Raw genomic sequence first — 15,450 nt, forward strand, 5'->3', positions numbered from 1 at the left:
ACAGATAAACAGGTCACCTGGAACACACAGATAAACAGGTCACCTGGAACACACAGATAAACAGGTCACCTGGAACACACAGTTATAGTGGTCACCTGGAACACACAGATAAACAGGTCACCTGGAACACACAGATAAACAGGTCACCTGGAACACACAGATAAACAGGTCACCTGGAACACACAGATAAACAGGTTACCTGGAACACACAGATAAACAGGTCACCTGGAACACACAGTTAAACAGGTCACCTGGAACACACAGTTATACTGGTCACCTGGAACACACAGTTAAACAGGTCACCTGGAACACACAGTTATACAGGTCACCTGGAACACACAGTTATACAGGTCACCTGGAACACACAGTTATACAGGTCACCTGGAACACACAGTTATACAGGTCACCTGGAACACACAGTTATACAGGTCACCTGGAACACACAGTTATACAGGTCACCTGGAACACACAGTTATACAGGTCACCTGGAACACACAGTTATACTGGTTACCTGGAACACACAGTTATACTGGTCACCTGGAACACACAGTTATACAGGTCACCTGGAACACACAGTTATACAGGTCACCTGGAACACACAGTTATACAGGTCACCTGGAACACACAGTTATACAGGTCACCTGGAACACACAGTTATACAGGTCACCTGGAACACACAGTTATACAGGTCACCTGGAACACACAGTTATACTGGTCACCTGGAACACACAGTTATAAGGGTCACCTGGAACACACAGATAAACAGGTCACCTGGAACACACAGATAAACAGGTCACCTGGAACACACAGATAAACAGGTCACCTGGAACACACAGATAAACAGGTCACCTGGAACACACAGATAAACAGGTTGCCTGGAACACACAGATAAACAGGTTACCTGGAACACACAGATAAACAGGTTGCCTGGAACACACAGATAAACAGGTTGCCTGGCCTGTCACCTGGAACACACAGTTATACTGGTCACCTGGAACACACAGATAAACAGGTTGCCTGGCATGTCACCTGGAACACACAGTTATACAGGTCACCTGGAACACACAGATAAACAGGTCACCTGGAACACACAGATAAACAGGTCACCTGGAACACACAGATAAACAGGTCACCTGGAACACACAGTTATAGTGGTCACCTGGAACACACAGTTATAAGGGTCACCTGGAACACACAGTTATACAGGTCACCTGGAACACACAGTTATACAGGTCACCTGCAACACACAGATAAACAGGTCACCTGGAACACACAGTTAAACAGGTCACCTGGAACACACAGTTATACAGGTCACCTGGAACACACAGTTATACAGGTCACCTGGAACACACCACCTGGAACACACAGTTATACAGGTCACCTGGAACACACAGTTATACAGGTCACCTGGAACACACAGTTATACAGGTCACCTGGAACACACAGTTATACAGGTCACCTGGAACACACAGTTCTATAGTCACCTGTAACACAGAGTTATAAGGGTCACCTGGAACACACAGTTATACTGGTCACCTGGAACACACAGTTATAAGGGTCACCTGGAACACACAGTTATACTGGGCACCTGGAACACACAGTTATACAGGTCACCTGGAACACACAGTTATACGGGTCACCTGGAACACACAGTTATACAGATCACCTGGAAGGTAGCTGACAGGCTGACAGTCTGGGGTGTGTGTGTGACCCACCTGTTGTAGGTAGCTGACAGTCTGGGGTTTGTGTGTGACCCACCTGTTGTAGGTAGCTGACAGTCTGGGGTTTGTGTGTGTGACCCACCTGTTGTAGGTAGCTGACAGTCTGGGCTGTGTGTGTGACCCACCTGTTGTAGGTAGCTGACAGTCTGGGGTTTGTGTGTGACCCACCTGTTGTAGGTAGCTGACAGTCTGGGGTTTGTGTGTGTGACCCACCTGTTGTAGGTAGCTGACAGTCTGGGGTTTGTGTGTGACCCACCTGTTGTAGGTAGCTGACAGTCTGGGGTTTGTGTGTGACCCACCTGTTGTAGGTAGCTGACAGTCTGGGGTGTGTGTGTGACCCACCTGTTGTAGGTAGCTGACAGTCTGGGGTGTGTGTGTGACCCACCTGTTGTAGGTAGCTGACAGGCTGACAGTCTGTGGTTTGTGTGTGTGACCCACCTGTTGTAGGTAGCTGACCAGACGACACATGAGATCTCCGAACACCCAGCTTGGCAGAGGGTACAGGGTAGCGGTGAAGGGAACACAACACACCAGGAACATTATGTCTGTGGTGGCCAGGTTCACTGCAGCAACACAGGACAGAGAGGTTAGAGGGTAGCCAGGAACACAGGACAGAGAGGTTAGAGGTTAGCCAGGAACACAGGACAGAGAGGTTAGAGGTTAGCCAGGAACACAGGACAGAGAGGTTAGAGGTTAGCCAGGGACACAGGACAGAGAGGTTAGAGGGTAGCCAGGAACACAGGACAGAAAGGTTAGAGGGTAGCCAGGAAACCAGGACAGAGAGGTTAGAGGGTAGAGGGTAGCCAGGAACACAGGACAGATAGGTTAGAGGGTAGCCAGCAACACAGGACAGAGAGGTTAGAGGTTAGAGGGTGGCCAGGTTCACTGCAGCAACACAGGACAGAGAGGTTAGAGGTTAGAGGGTGGCCAGGTTCACTGCAGCAACACAGGACAGAGAGGGTAGAGGGTAGCCAGGAACACAGGACAGAGAGGTTAGAGGGTAGCCAGGAACACAGGACAGAGAGGTTAGAGGGTAGCCAGGAACACAGGACAGAGAGGTTAGAGGGTAGCCAGGAACACAGGACAGAGAGGTTAGAGGGTAGCCAGGAACACAGGACAGAGAGGTTAGAGGGTAGAGGGTAGCCAGGGACACAGGACAGAGAGGTTAGAGGGTAGCCAGGAACACAGGACAGAGAGGTTAGAGGTTAGAGGGTAGATGGTATAGGGTAGCCAGGAACACAGGACAGAGAGGTTAGAGGGTAGAGGGTAGCCAGGGACACAGGACAGAGAGGTTAGAGGGTAGCCAGGGACACAGGACAGAGAGGTTAGAGGGTAGAGGGTAGCCAGGAACACAGGAAAGAGAGGTTAGAGGGTAGCCAGGAACACAGGACAGAGAGGTTAGAGGGTAGAGGGTAGCCAGGAACACACGGCAGAGAGGTTAGAGGTTAGAGGGTAGCCAGGGACACAGGACAGAGAGGTTAGAGGGTAGAGGGTAGCCAGGAACACAGGACAGAGAGGTTAGAGGTTAGAGGTTAGCCAGGGACACAGGACAGAGAGGTTAGAGGGTAGAGGGTAGCCAGGAACACAGGACAGAGAGGTTAGAGGGTAGCCAGGGACACAGGACAGAGAGGTTAGAGATTAGAGGGTAGCCAGGAACACAGGACAGAGAGGTTAGAGGTTAGAGGGTAGCCAGGAACACAGGACAGAGAGGTTAGAGGGTAGAGGGTAGCCAGGTACACAGACAGAGAGGTTAGAGGGTAGAGGGTAGCCAGGAACACAGGACAGAGAGGTTAGAGGGTAGAGGTTAGCCAGGAACACAGGACAGAGAGGTTAGAGGGTAGCCAGGACCACAGGACAGAGAGGTTAGAGGGTAGATGGTATAGGGTAGCCAGGAACACAGAACAGAGAGGTTAGAGGGTAGCCAGGAACACAGGACAGAGAGGTTAGAGGGTAGAGGGTAGCCAGGAACACAGGACAGAGAGGTTAGAGGGTAGCCAGGAACACAGGACAGAGAGGTTAGAGGGTAGAGGGTAGCCAGGGACACAGGACAGAGAGGTTAGAGGGTAGCCAGGAACACAGGACAGAGAGGTTAGAGGGTAGAGGGTAGCCAGGAACTCAGGACAGAGAGGTTAGAGGGTAGAGGGTAGCCAGGGACACAGGACAGAGAGGTTAGAGGTTAGAGGGTAGATGGTATAGGGTAGCCAGGAACACAGGACAGAGAGGTTAGAGGGTAGAGGGTAGCCAGGGACACAGGACAGAGAGGTTAGAGGGTAGCCAGGAACACAGGACAGAGAGGTTAGAGGGTAGAGGGTAGCCAGGAACACAGGACAGAGAGGTTAGAGGTTAGAGGTTAGCCAGGAACACAGGACAGAGAGGTTAGAGGTTAGAGGGTAGCCAGGAACACAGGACAGAGAGGTTAGAGGGTAGAGGGTAGCCAGGAACACAGGACAGAGAGGTTAGAGGGTAGAGGGTAGCCAGGAACACAGGACAGAGAGGTTAGAGGGTAGCCAGGAACACAGGACAGAGAGGTTAGAGGGTAGAGGGTAGCCAGGAACACAGGACAGAGAGGTTAGAGGGTAGAGGTAGCCAGGAACACAGGACAGAGAGGTTAGAGGGTAGAGGGTAGCCAGGAACACAGGACAGAGAGAGAGGGTTAGAGGGTTAGGCCAGGAACACAGGACAGAGAGGTTAGAGGGTAGAGGGTAGCCAGGAACACAGGACAGAGGGTTAGAGGGTAGAGGGTAGCCAGGAACACAGGACAGAGAGGTTAGAGGTTAGAGGGTAGCCAGGAACACAGGACAGAGAGGTTAGAGGGTAGCCAGGAACACAAGACAGAGAGGTTAGAGGGTAGCCAGGAACACAAGACAGAGAGGTTCGAGGTTAGGGTAGCGTTGAAGGGGACACAACACACCAGGAACAAGATGTCTTTGTTTCACTGCAGCAACACGGCACAACGAGTACAGACACGTAGTAGAGGTTGATATAACAGAATGGTCACAGAGTTGACGTAACAGAGTTGACGTAAGATAGTTGATAGTTACATTACATTTAAGTCATTTAGCAGACGCTCTTATCCAGAGCGACTTACAAATTGGTGCATACACCTTATGACATCCAGTGGAACAGCCACTTACAATAGTGCATCTAAATCTTTTTAGGGGGGTGAGAAGGATTACTTACCCTATCCTAGGTATTCCTTGAAGAGGTGGGGTTTCAGGTGTCTCCGGAAGGTGGTGATTGACTCCGCTGTCCTGGCGTCGTGAGGGAGTTTGTTCCACCATTGGGGGCCAGAGCAGCGTACAGTTTTGACTGGGCTGAGCGGGAACTGTACTTCCTCAGTGGTAGGGAGGCGAGCAGGCCAGAGGTGGATGAACGCAGTGCCCTTGTTTGGGTGTAGGGCCTGATCAGAGCCTGGAGGTACTGAGGTGCCGTTCCCCTCACAGCTCCGTAGGCAAGCACCATGGTCTTGTAGCGGATGCGAGCTTCAACTGGAAGCCAGTGGAGAGAGCGGAGGAGCGGGGTGACGTGAGAGAGACTTGGGAAGGTTGAACACCAGACGGGCTGCGGCGTTCTGGATGAGTTGTAGGGGTTTAATGGCACAGGCAGGGAGCCCAGCCAACAGCGAGTTGCAGTAATCAAGACGGGAGATGACAAGTGCCTGGATTAGGACCTGCGCCGCTTCCTGTGTGAGGCAGGGTCGTACTCTGCGGATGTTGTAGAGCATGAACCTACAGGAACGGGACACCGCCTTGATGTTAGTTGAGAACGACAGGGTGTTGTCCAGGATCACGCCAAGGTTCTTAGCGCTCTGGGAGGAGGACACAATGGAGTTGTCAACCGTGATGGCGAGATCATGGAACGGGCAGTCCTTCCCGGGAGGAAGAGGAGCTCCGTCTTGCTGAGGTTCAGCTTGAGGTGGTGATCCGTCATCCACACTGATATGTCTGCCAGACATGCAGAGATGCGATTCGCCACCTGGTCATCAGAAGGGGGAAAGGAGAAGATTAATTGTGTCGTCTGCATAGCAATGATAGGAGAGACCATGTGAGGTTATGACAGAGCCAAGTGACTTGGTGTATAGCGAGAATAAGAGAGGGCCTAGAACAGAGCCCTGGGGACACCAGTGGTGAGAGCGCGTGGTGAGGAGACAGATTCTCGCCACGCCACCTGGTAGGAGCGACCTGTCAGGTAGGACGCAATCAAGCGTGGGCCGCGCCGGAGATGCCCAACTCGGAGAGGGTGGAGAGGAGGATCTGATGGTTCACAGTATCGAAGGCAGCCGATAGGTCTAGAAGGATGAGAGCAGAGGAGAGAGAGTTAGCTTTAGCAGTGCAGAGCGCCTCCGTGATACAGAGAAGAGCAGTCTCAGTTGAATGACTAGTCTTGAAACCTGACTGATTTGGATCAAGAAGGTCATTCTGAGAGAGATAGCGGTAGAGCTGGCCAAGGACGGCACGCTCAAGAGTTTTGGAGAGAAAAGAGAGAAGGGATACTGGTCTGTAGTTGTTGACATCGGAGGGATCGAGTGTAGGTTTTTTCAGAAGGGGTGCAACTCTCGCTCTCTTGAAGACGGGAGGGACGTAGCCAGCGGTCAGGGATGAGTTGATGAGCGAGGTGAGGTAAGGGAGAAGGTCTCCGGAAATGGTCTGGAGAAGAGAGGAGGGGATAGGGTCAAGCGGGCAGGTTGTTGGGCGGCCGGCCGTCACAAGACGCGAGATTTCATCTGGAGAGAGAGGGGAGAAAGAGGTCAGAGCATAGGGTAGGGCAGTGTGAGCAGAACCAGCGGTGTCGTTTGACTTGGCAAACGAGGATCGGATGTCGTCGACCTTCTTTTCAAAATGGTTGACGAAGTCATCTGCAGAGAGGGAGGAGGGGGGAGATTCAGGAGGGAGGAGAAGGTGGCAAAAGAGCTTCCTAGGGTTAGAGGCAGATGCTTGGAATTTAGAATGGTAGAAAGTGGCTTTAGCAGCAGAGACAGAGGAGGAAAATGTAGAGAGGAGGGAGTGAAAGGATGCCAGGTCCGCAGGGAGGCGAGTTTTCCTCCATTTCCGCTCGGCTGCCCGGAGCCCTGTTCTGTGAGCTCGCAATGAGTCGTCGAGCCACGGAGCGGGAGGGGAGGACCGAGCCGGCCTGGAGGATAGGGGACATAGAGAGTCAAAGGATGCAGAAAGGGAGGAGAGGAGGGTTGAGGAGGCAGAATCAGGAGATAGGTTGGAGAAAGTTTGAGCAGAGGGAAGAGATGATAGGATGGAAGAGGAGAGAGTAGCGGGGGAGAGAGAGCGAAGGTTGGGACGGCGCGATACCATCCGAGTAGGGGCAGTGTGGGAAGTGTTGGATGAGAGCGAGAGGGAAAAGGATACAAGGTAGTGGTCGGAGACTTGGAGGAGTTGCAATGAGGTTAGTGGAAGAACAGCATCTAGTAAAGATGAGGTCAAGCGTATTGCCTGCCTTGTGAGTAGGGGGGAAGGTGAGAGGGTGAGGTCAAAAGAGGAGAGGAGTGGAAAGAAGGAGGCAGAGAGGAATGAGTCAAAGGTAGACGTGGGGAGGTTAAAGTCGCCCAGAACTGTGAGAGGTGAGCCGTCCTCAGGAAAGGAGCTTATCAAGGCATCAAGCTCATTGATGAACTCTCCGAGGGAACCTGGAGGGCGATAAATGATAAGGATGTTAAGCTTGAAAGGGCTGGTAACTGTGACAGCATGGAATTCAAAGGAGGCGATAGACAGATGGGTAAGGGAGAAAGAGAGAAAGACCACTTGGGAGAGATGAGGATCCCGGTGCCACCACCCCGCTGACCAGAAGCTCTCGGGGTGTGCGAGAACACGTGGGCGGACGAGGAGAGAGCAGTAGGAGTAGCAGTGTTATCTGTGGTGATCCATGTTTCCGTCAGTGCCAAGAAGTCAAGGGACTGGAGGGAGGCATAGGCTGAGATGAACTCTGCCTTGTTGGCCGCAGATCGGCAGTTCCAGAGGCTACCGGAGACCTGGAACTCCACGTGGGTCGTACGCGCTGGGACCACCAGATTAGGTGGCCGGCCACGCGGTGTGGAGCGTTTGTATGGTCTGTGCAGAGAGGAGAGAACAGGGATAGACAGACACATAGTTGACAGGCTACAGAAAAGGCTACGCTAATGCAAGGAGATTGGAATGACAAGTGGACTACACGTCTCGAATGTTCAGAAAGTTAAGCTTACGTAGCAAGAATCTTATTGACTAAAATGATTAAAATGATACAGTACTGCTGAAGTAGGCTAGCTGGCAGTAGCTGCGTTGTTGACACTACACTAATCAAGTCGTTCCGTTGAGTGTAATAGTTTCTACAGTGCTACTATTCGGGGGCTAGCTGGCTAGCTAGCAGTGTTGTTTACGTTACGTTAAAAGAATGACAATAGTTAAACCTAGAAATCGACAATAGCTATGTAGCTAGCTAGCTACGATCAAACAAATAACGTAAGAGAGTAGATGTAACAGAGTTGACATAACAGAGTTGACGTAACAGAGTTGACGTAACAGAGTTGACGTAACAGAGTTGACGTAAGAGAGTTGACGTAAGAGAGTTGATGTAACAGAGTTGACGTAAGAGAGTTGACGTAAGAGAGTTGACATAAGAGAGTAGATGTAACAGAGTTGACGTAAGAGAGTTGATGTAACAGAGTTGACGTAAGAGAGTTGACGTAAGAGAGTTGACGTAACAGAGTAGATGTAACAGAGTTGACGTAACAGAGTTGACGTAAGAGAGTTGACGTAAGAGAGTTGACGTAAGAGAGTTGATGTAACAGAGTTGACGTAACGAAGTTGACATAACAGAGTTGACATAACAGAGTTGACGTAACAGAGTTGACATAACAGAGTTGACGTAACAGAGTTGATATAACAGAGTTGACGTAACAGAGAACAGAGTTGACGTAACAGAGAGTTGACGTAAGAGAGTTGACATAACAGAGTTGACATAACAGAGTTGATATAACAGAGTTGACGTAACAGAGTTGACGTAACAGAGTTGATGTAACATGATGTAACAGAGTTGACATAACAGAGTTGACATAACAGAGTTGATATAACAGAGTTGACATAACAGAGTTGATATAACAGAGTTGATGTAACATGATGTAACAGAGTTGACATAACAGAGTTGACATAACAGAGTTGACATAACAGAGTTGACATAACAGAGTTGATGTAACAGAGTTGACATAACAGAGTTGACGTAACAGAGTTGACATAACAGAGTTGATGTAACAGAGTTGACGTAACAGAGTTGACATAACAGAGTTGACATAACAGAGTTGACATAACAGAGTTGACATAACAGAGTTGATATAACAGAGTTGATGTAACATGATGTAACAGAGTTGACATAACAGAGTTGACGTAACAGAGTTGACGTAACAGAGTTGACATAACAGAGTTGACATAACAGAGTTGACATAACAGAGTTGACGTAAGAGAGTAGATGTAACAGAGTTGACGTAAGAGAGTTGACGTATGAGAGTTGACGTAAGAGAGTAGATGTAACAGAGTTGACGTAACAGAGTTGACGTAAGAGAGTTGACATAACAGAGTTGACATAACAGAGTTGACATAACAGAGTTGACGTAACAGAGTTGACGTAAGAGAGTTGACGTAAGAGAGTAGATGTAACAGAGTTGACGTAACAGAGTTGACGTAACAGAGTTGACGTAACAGAGTTGACATAACAGAGTTGACATAACAGAGTTGATGCAACAGAGTTGATGTAACATGATGTAACATAGTTGACATAACAGAGTTGACATAACAGAGTTGACATAACAGAGTTGACATAACAGAGTTGATATAACAGAGTTGATGTAACATGATGTAACAGAGTTGACATAACAGAGTAGACATAACAGAGTTGACATAACAGAGTTGACATAACAGAGTTGATATAACAGAGTTGATGTAACATGATGTAACAGAGTTGACATAACAGAGTTGACATATCAGAGTTGACATAACAGAGTTGAGTTGACATAACAGAGTGATGTAACAGAGTTGGCGTAACAGAGTTGATATAACAGAGCTGACATAACAGAGTTGACATAACAGAGTATATAACAGAGTTGATGTAACATGATGTAACAGAGTTGACATAACAGAGTTGACATAACATAACAGAGTTGATATAACAGAGTTGACATAACAGAGTTGACATAACAGAGTTGATATAACAGAGTTGATGTAACATGATGTAACAGAGTTGACATAACAGAGTTGACATAACAGAGTTGATGTAACGTGAGTACGTAACAGAGTTGACATAACAGAGTTGACATAACAGAGTTGACATAACAGAGTTGACATAACAGAGTAATAACAGAGTTGACATAACAGAGTTGACGTAACAGAGTTGACATAACAGAGTTGATGTAACAGAGTTGACATATCAGAGTTGACATATCAGAGTTGACATAACAGAGTTGACATATCAGAGTTGACATAACAGAGTTGACATAACAGAGTTGACATAACAGAGTTGATGTAACAGAGTGAACAGAGTTGACATAACAGAGTTGACATAACAGAGTTGACATAACAGAGTTGACATAACAGAGTTGAATAACAGAGTTGATGTAACATGATGTAACAGAGTTGACATAACAGAGTTGACATATCAGAGTTGACATAACAGAGTTGACGTAACAGAGTTGACATAACAGATGTAACAGAGTTGACGTAACAGAGTTGAAATAACAGAGTTGACATAACAGAGTTGACATAACAGAGTGATATAACAGAGTTGATGTAACATGATGTAACAGAGTTGACATAACAGAGTTGACATATCAGAGTTGACATTACAGAGTTGATATAACAGAGTACATAACAGAGTTGACATAACAGAGTTGATATAACAGAGTTGATGTAACATGATGTAACAGAGTTGACATAACAGAGTTGACGTAACAGAGTTGACATAACAGAGTTGACGTAACAGAGTTGACGTAACAGAGTTGACATAACAGAGTACATAACAGAGTTGACATAACAGAGTTGACATAACAGAGTTGATATAACAGAGTAACATAACAGAGCTGACGTAACAGAGTTGACATAACAGAGTTGACATAACAGAGTTGACATAACAGAGTTGACATATCAGAGTTGACATATCAGAGACATAACAGAGTTGACATATCAGAGTTGACATAACAGAGTTGACATAACAGAGTTGATATAACAGAGTTGACATAACAGAGTTGATGTAACAGAGTTGACGTAACAGAGTTGACGTAACAGAGTTGAACAGAGTGACGTAACAGAGTTGACATAACAGAGTTGACATAACAGAGTTGATATAACAGAGTTGATATAACAGATGTAACAGAGTTGAGTTGATGTAACATGATGTAACAGAGTTGACATAACAGAGTTGACATAACAGAGTTGATATAACAGAGTTGACATAACAGAGTTGATATAACAGAGTTGATGTAACATGATGTAACAGAGTTGACATAACAGAGTTGACATAACAGAGTTGATATAACAGAGTTGATATAACAGAGTTGATGTAACAGAGTTGACATAACAGAGTTGACGTAACAGAGTTGACATAACAGAGTTGATGTAACATATGTAACAGAGTTGACATAACAGAGTTGACATAACAGAGTTGACATAACAGAGCTGACATAACAGAGTTGATATAACAGAGTTGATGTAACATGATGTAACAGAGTTGACATAACAGACAAGAGAACAGAGTTGACGTAACAGAGTTGACATAACAGAGCTGACATAACAGAGTTGACATAACAGAGTTGACGTAAGAGAGTAGATAACAGAGTTGACGTAACAGAGTTGACGTATGAGAGCTGACGTAAGAGTTGATGTAACAGAGTTGACATAACAGAGCTGACGTAAGAGAGTTGACATAACAGAGTTGACATAACAGAGTTGGACGTAACAGAGCTGACGTAAGAGAGCTGACGTAAGAAAGAGAGTTGACGTAAGAGAGTTGAACAGAGTTGACGTAACAGAGTTGACGTAACAGAGTTGACATAACAGAGTTGACATAACAGAGTTGATGCAACAGAGTTGATGTAACATGATGTAACATAGACATAACAGAGTTGACATAACAGAGTTGACATAACAGAGTTGACATAACAGAGTTGATATAACAGAGTTGATGTAACATGATGTAACAGAGTTGACATAACAGAGTTGACATAACAGAGTTGACATAACAGAGCTGACATAACAGAGTTGATATAACAGAGTTGATGTAACATGATGTAACAGAGTTGACATAACAGAGTTGACATATCACAGAGTTGACATAACAGAGTTGACATAACAGAGTTGATAACAGAGTTGACGTAACAGAGTTGATATAACAGAGTTGACATAACAGAGTTGACATAACAGAGTTGATATAACAGAGTTGATGTAACATGATGTAACAGAGTTGACATAACAGAGTTGACATAACAGAGTTGATATAACAGAGTTGACATAACAGAGTTGACAAAACAGAGTTGATATAACAGAGTTGATGTAACATGATGTAACAGAGTTGACATAACAGAGTTGACATAACAGTTGATATAACAGAGTTGACATAACAGAGTTGACATAACAGAGTTGACATAACAGAGTTGACATAACAGAGTTGACATAACAGAGTTGATATAACAGAGTTGACATAACAGAGTTGACGTAACAGAGTTGACATAACAGAGTTGACATAACAGAGTTGACATAACAGAGTTGACATATCAGAGTTGACATATCAGAGTTGACATAACAGAGTTGACATATCAGAGTTGACATAACAGAGTTGACATAACAGAGTTGACATAACAGAGTTGACGTAACAGAGTTGACATAACAGAGTTGACGTAACAGAGTTGACATAACAGAGTTGACATAACAGAGTTGACATAACAGAGTTGACATAACAGAGTTGATATAACAGAGTTGATGTAACATGATGTAACAGAGTTGACATAACAGAGTTGACATATCAGAGTTGACATAACAGAGTTGACGTAACAGAGTTGACATAACAGAGTTGACGTAACAGAGTTGACGTAACAGAGTTGATATAACAGAGTTGACATAACAGAGTTGACATAACAGAGTTGATATAACAGAGTTGATGTAACATGATGTAACAGAGTTGACATAACAGAGTTGACATATCAGAGTTGACATTACAGAGTTGATATAACAGAGTTGACATAACAGAGTTGACATAACAGAGTTGATATAACAGAGTTGATGTAACATGATGTAACAGAGTTGACATAACAGAGTTGACGTAACAGAGTTGACATAACAGAGTTGACGTAACAGAGTTGACGTAACAGAGTTGACATAACAGAGTTGACATAACAGAGTTGACATAACAGAGTTGACATAACAGAGTTGATATAACAGAGTTGACATAACAGAGTTGACGTAACAGAGTTGACATAACAGAGTTGACATAACAGAGTTGACATAACAGAGTTGACATATCAGAGTTGACATATCAGAGTTGACATAACAGAGTTGACATATCAGAGTTGACATAACAGAGTTGACATAACAGAGTTGATATAACAGAGTTGACATAACAGAGTTGACGTAACAGAGTTGACGTAACAGAGTTGACGTAACAGAGTTGACGTAACAGAGTTGACGTAACAGAGTTGACATAACAGAGTTGACATAACAGAGTTGATGTAACATGATGTAACAGAGTTGACATAACAGAGTTGACATAACAGAGTTGACATAACAGAGTTGACATAACAGAGTTGATGTAACATGATGTAACAGAGTTGACATAACAGAGTTGACATAACAGAGTTGACATAACAGAGTTGACATACAGAACTGTACCTATATAGAAGTTGGTGACGGTCCTCATCTGCTGGTGCCTGGTGATAACGTGGATGACCAGAGAGTTCCCCACCAGGCCGACCAGCATGATGAGGCTGAACATGGTGGGCACCAGCCAGGCATCCACCAGCACCGGGGGTCCCTGGACATCCTGGTCCTCCAGAGAGGCTGACTGGTTACACAGTAAGCCTGAGAGGTCCGTTACGGCCAGGGGACGGAGGCTACTGGGACCGGTCTCCACAGGGCTGTCCGTCATTATGCACAAGTACTGCAGCTAGTCCGCTGCCCTAATCTAAAATAAGCGACAGTGGAACAAGGATGTTCAAATATTTGTTTGAAAATATCTTTTTCAAATTCATGCTCCAATCAAACGGAGACTTGATCTAAACCTGGTAAATAAAGGTGAAAATAATGTTTGATCTGTGGTTAGAATAATTTATCAGAGCTAGAGGTCGAGTCACCTGTTCAGAGTATTCCTCTTTTAGCTTTACTCCTACCAAGATGTTGAGGACACTCGACGGACAGTTCCGATCTCACACAGGAGACGGTCAATGTTCGCTCCAGTGTCCTCCTTCACACCCTGGTCAATCTGTAGAATATCAGCTCTCAGTTCAAAGCACTCTGTCAAAGCCACAGCAATGGACAGACAGACAGCACTGACTTCAGAGGTAGAGAGAAGAGAGGGGTGGCGAGAAGAGAGGGGAGGGGGTAGAGAGGGGAAGGGGGTAGAGAGAAGAGAGGGGGGGGAGAGGGTAGAGAGAAGAGAGGGGAGGGGTAGACAGAGGGGAGGGAAGGGGGTAAGAGAGAAGGGAGGGGAGAGGGTAGAGAGAAGAGAGGGGAGGGGGTAGAGAGAGGGAGGGGAAGGGGTAGAGAGAAGGGAGGGAGAGGGTAGAGAGAAGAGAGGGAGGGGGTAGAGAGAAGAGAGGGGTGGGGAGAAGAGAGGGAGGGGGGGTAGAGAGGGGAAGGGGGAGAGAAGAGAGGGAGGGGAGAGGGTAGAGAGAAGAGAGGGAGGGGGTAGACAGAGGGGAGGAAGGGGGTAGAGAGAAGGAGGAGAGGGTAGAGAGAAGAGAGGGGAGGGGGTAGAGAGAGGGGGAGGGAAGGGGGTAGAGAGAAGGAGGGAGAGGGTAGAGAGAAGAGAGGGAGGGGTAGAGAGAAGAGAGGGGAGGGAAGGGGGTAGAGAGAAGAGAGGGAGGGAAGGAGGTAGAGAGAAGAGAGGGGAGGAAGGGGTTAGAGAGAAGAGAGGGAGGAAGGGGTAGAGAGAAGAGAGGGGAGGGGAGAGGGTAGAGAGAAGAGAGGGGAGGGGGTAGACAGAGGGAGGGGAAGGGGGTAGAGAGAAGGAGGGGAGAGGGTAGAGAGAAGAGAGGGGGGGGGTAGAGAGAGGGAGGAAGGGGGGGTAGAGAGAAGGAGGGAGAGGGTAGAGAGAAGAGAAGGGAGGGGGTAGAGAGAAGAGAAGGGAGGGGGTAGAGAGAAGGGAGGAGAGGGTAGAGAGAAGAGAGGGAGAGAGGGAGAGAGAAGAGGAGGAAGGAGGTAGAGAGAAGAGAGGGAGGGAAGGAGGTAGAGAGAAGAGAGGGGAGGAAGGGAGAGAAGAGAGGGGAAGGGGGCAGAGAGAAGAGAGGGGAAGGGGGTAGAGAGAAGAGAGGAGAGGGGAGGGGGTAGAGAGATGAGAGGGGAGGGGGAGAGAGAGGGGAGGGGAAGGGGGGTAGAGAGAAGGAGGGGAGGGAAGGGGAAAGAGAGAAGAGAGGGGAGGGGAGGGGAAGGGGAAAGAGAGAAGAGAGGGGAGGGGAAGGGGGTAGAGAGATGAGAGGGGAGGGGGTAGAGAGAGGGGAGGGGAAGGGGGTAGAGAGAAGGGAGGGGAGAGGGTAGAGAGAAGGGAGGGG

General features: G+C 47.0%; 1 protein-coding gene across 1 annotated transcript in view; it reads right to left on the reverse strand.

Annotated features, from left to right (window-relative positions):
• Window positions 1-13,829, reverse strand: part of LOC127907393 (G-protein coupled receptor 54-like) — a 35,498-nt gene extending 21,669 nt beyond the window's left edge. The window contains exons 1-2 of the mRNA XM_052462652.1: window positions 13,574-13,829; window positions 2,160-2,284 (exon numbers count right to left, since the gene is read on the reverse strand). Of these exons, the coding sequence (XP_052318612.1) occupies window positions 2,160-2,284; window positions 13,574-13,829 (381 nt within the window). The remainder of the gene's footprint in view (window positions 1-2,159; window positions 2,285-13,573) is intronic.
• Window positions 13,830-15,450: the final 1,621 nt, after the last annotated feature.

Source organism: Oncorhynchus keta, chromosome 14, assembly GCF_023373465.1.
Source record: "Oncorhynchus keta strain PuntledgeMale-10-30-2019 chromosome 14, Oket_V2, whole genome shotgun sequence".
Classification (NCBI taxonomy): domain Eukaryota; kingdom Metazoa; phylum Chordata; class Actinopteri; order Salmoniformes; family Salmonidae; genus Oncorhynchus; species Oncorhynchus keta.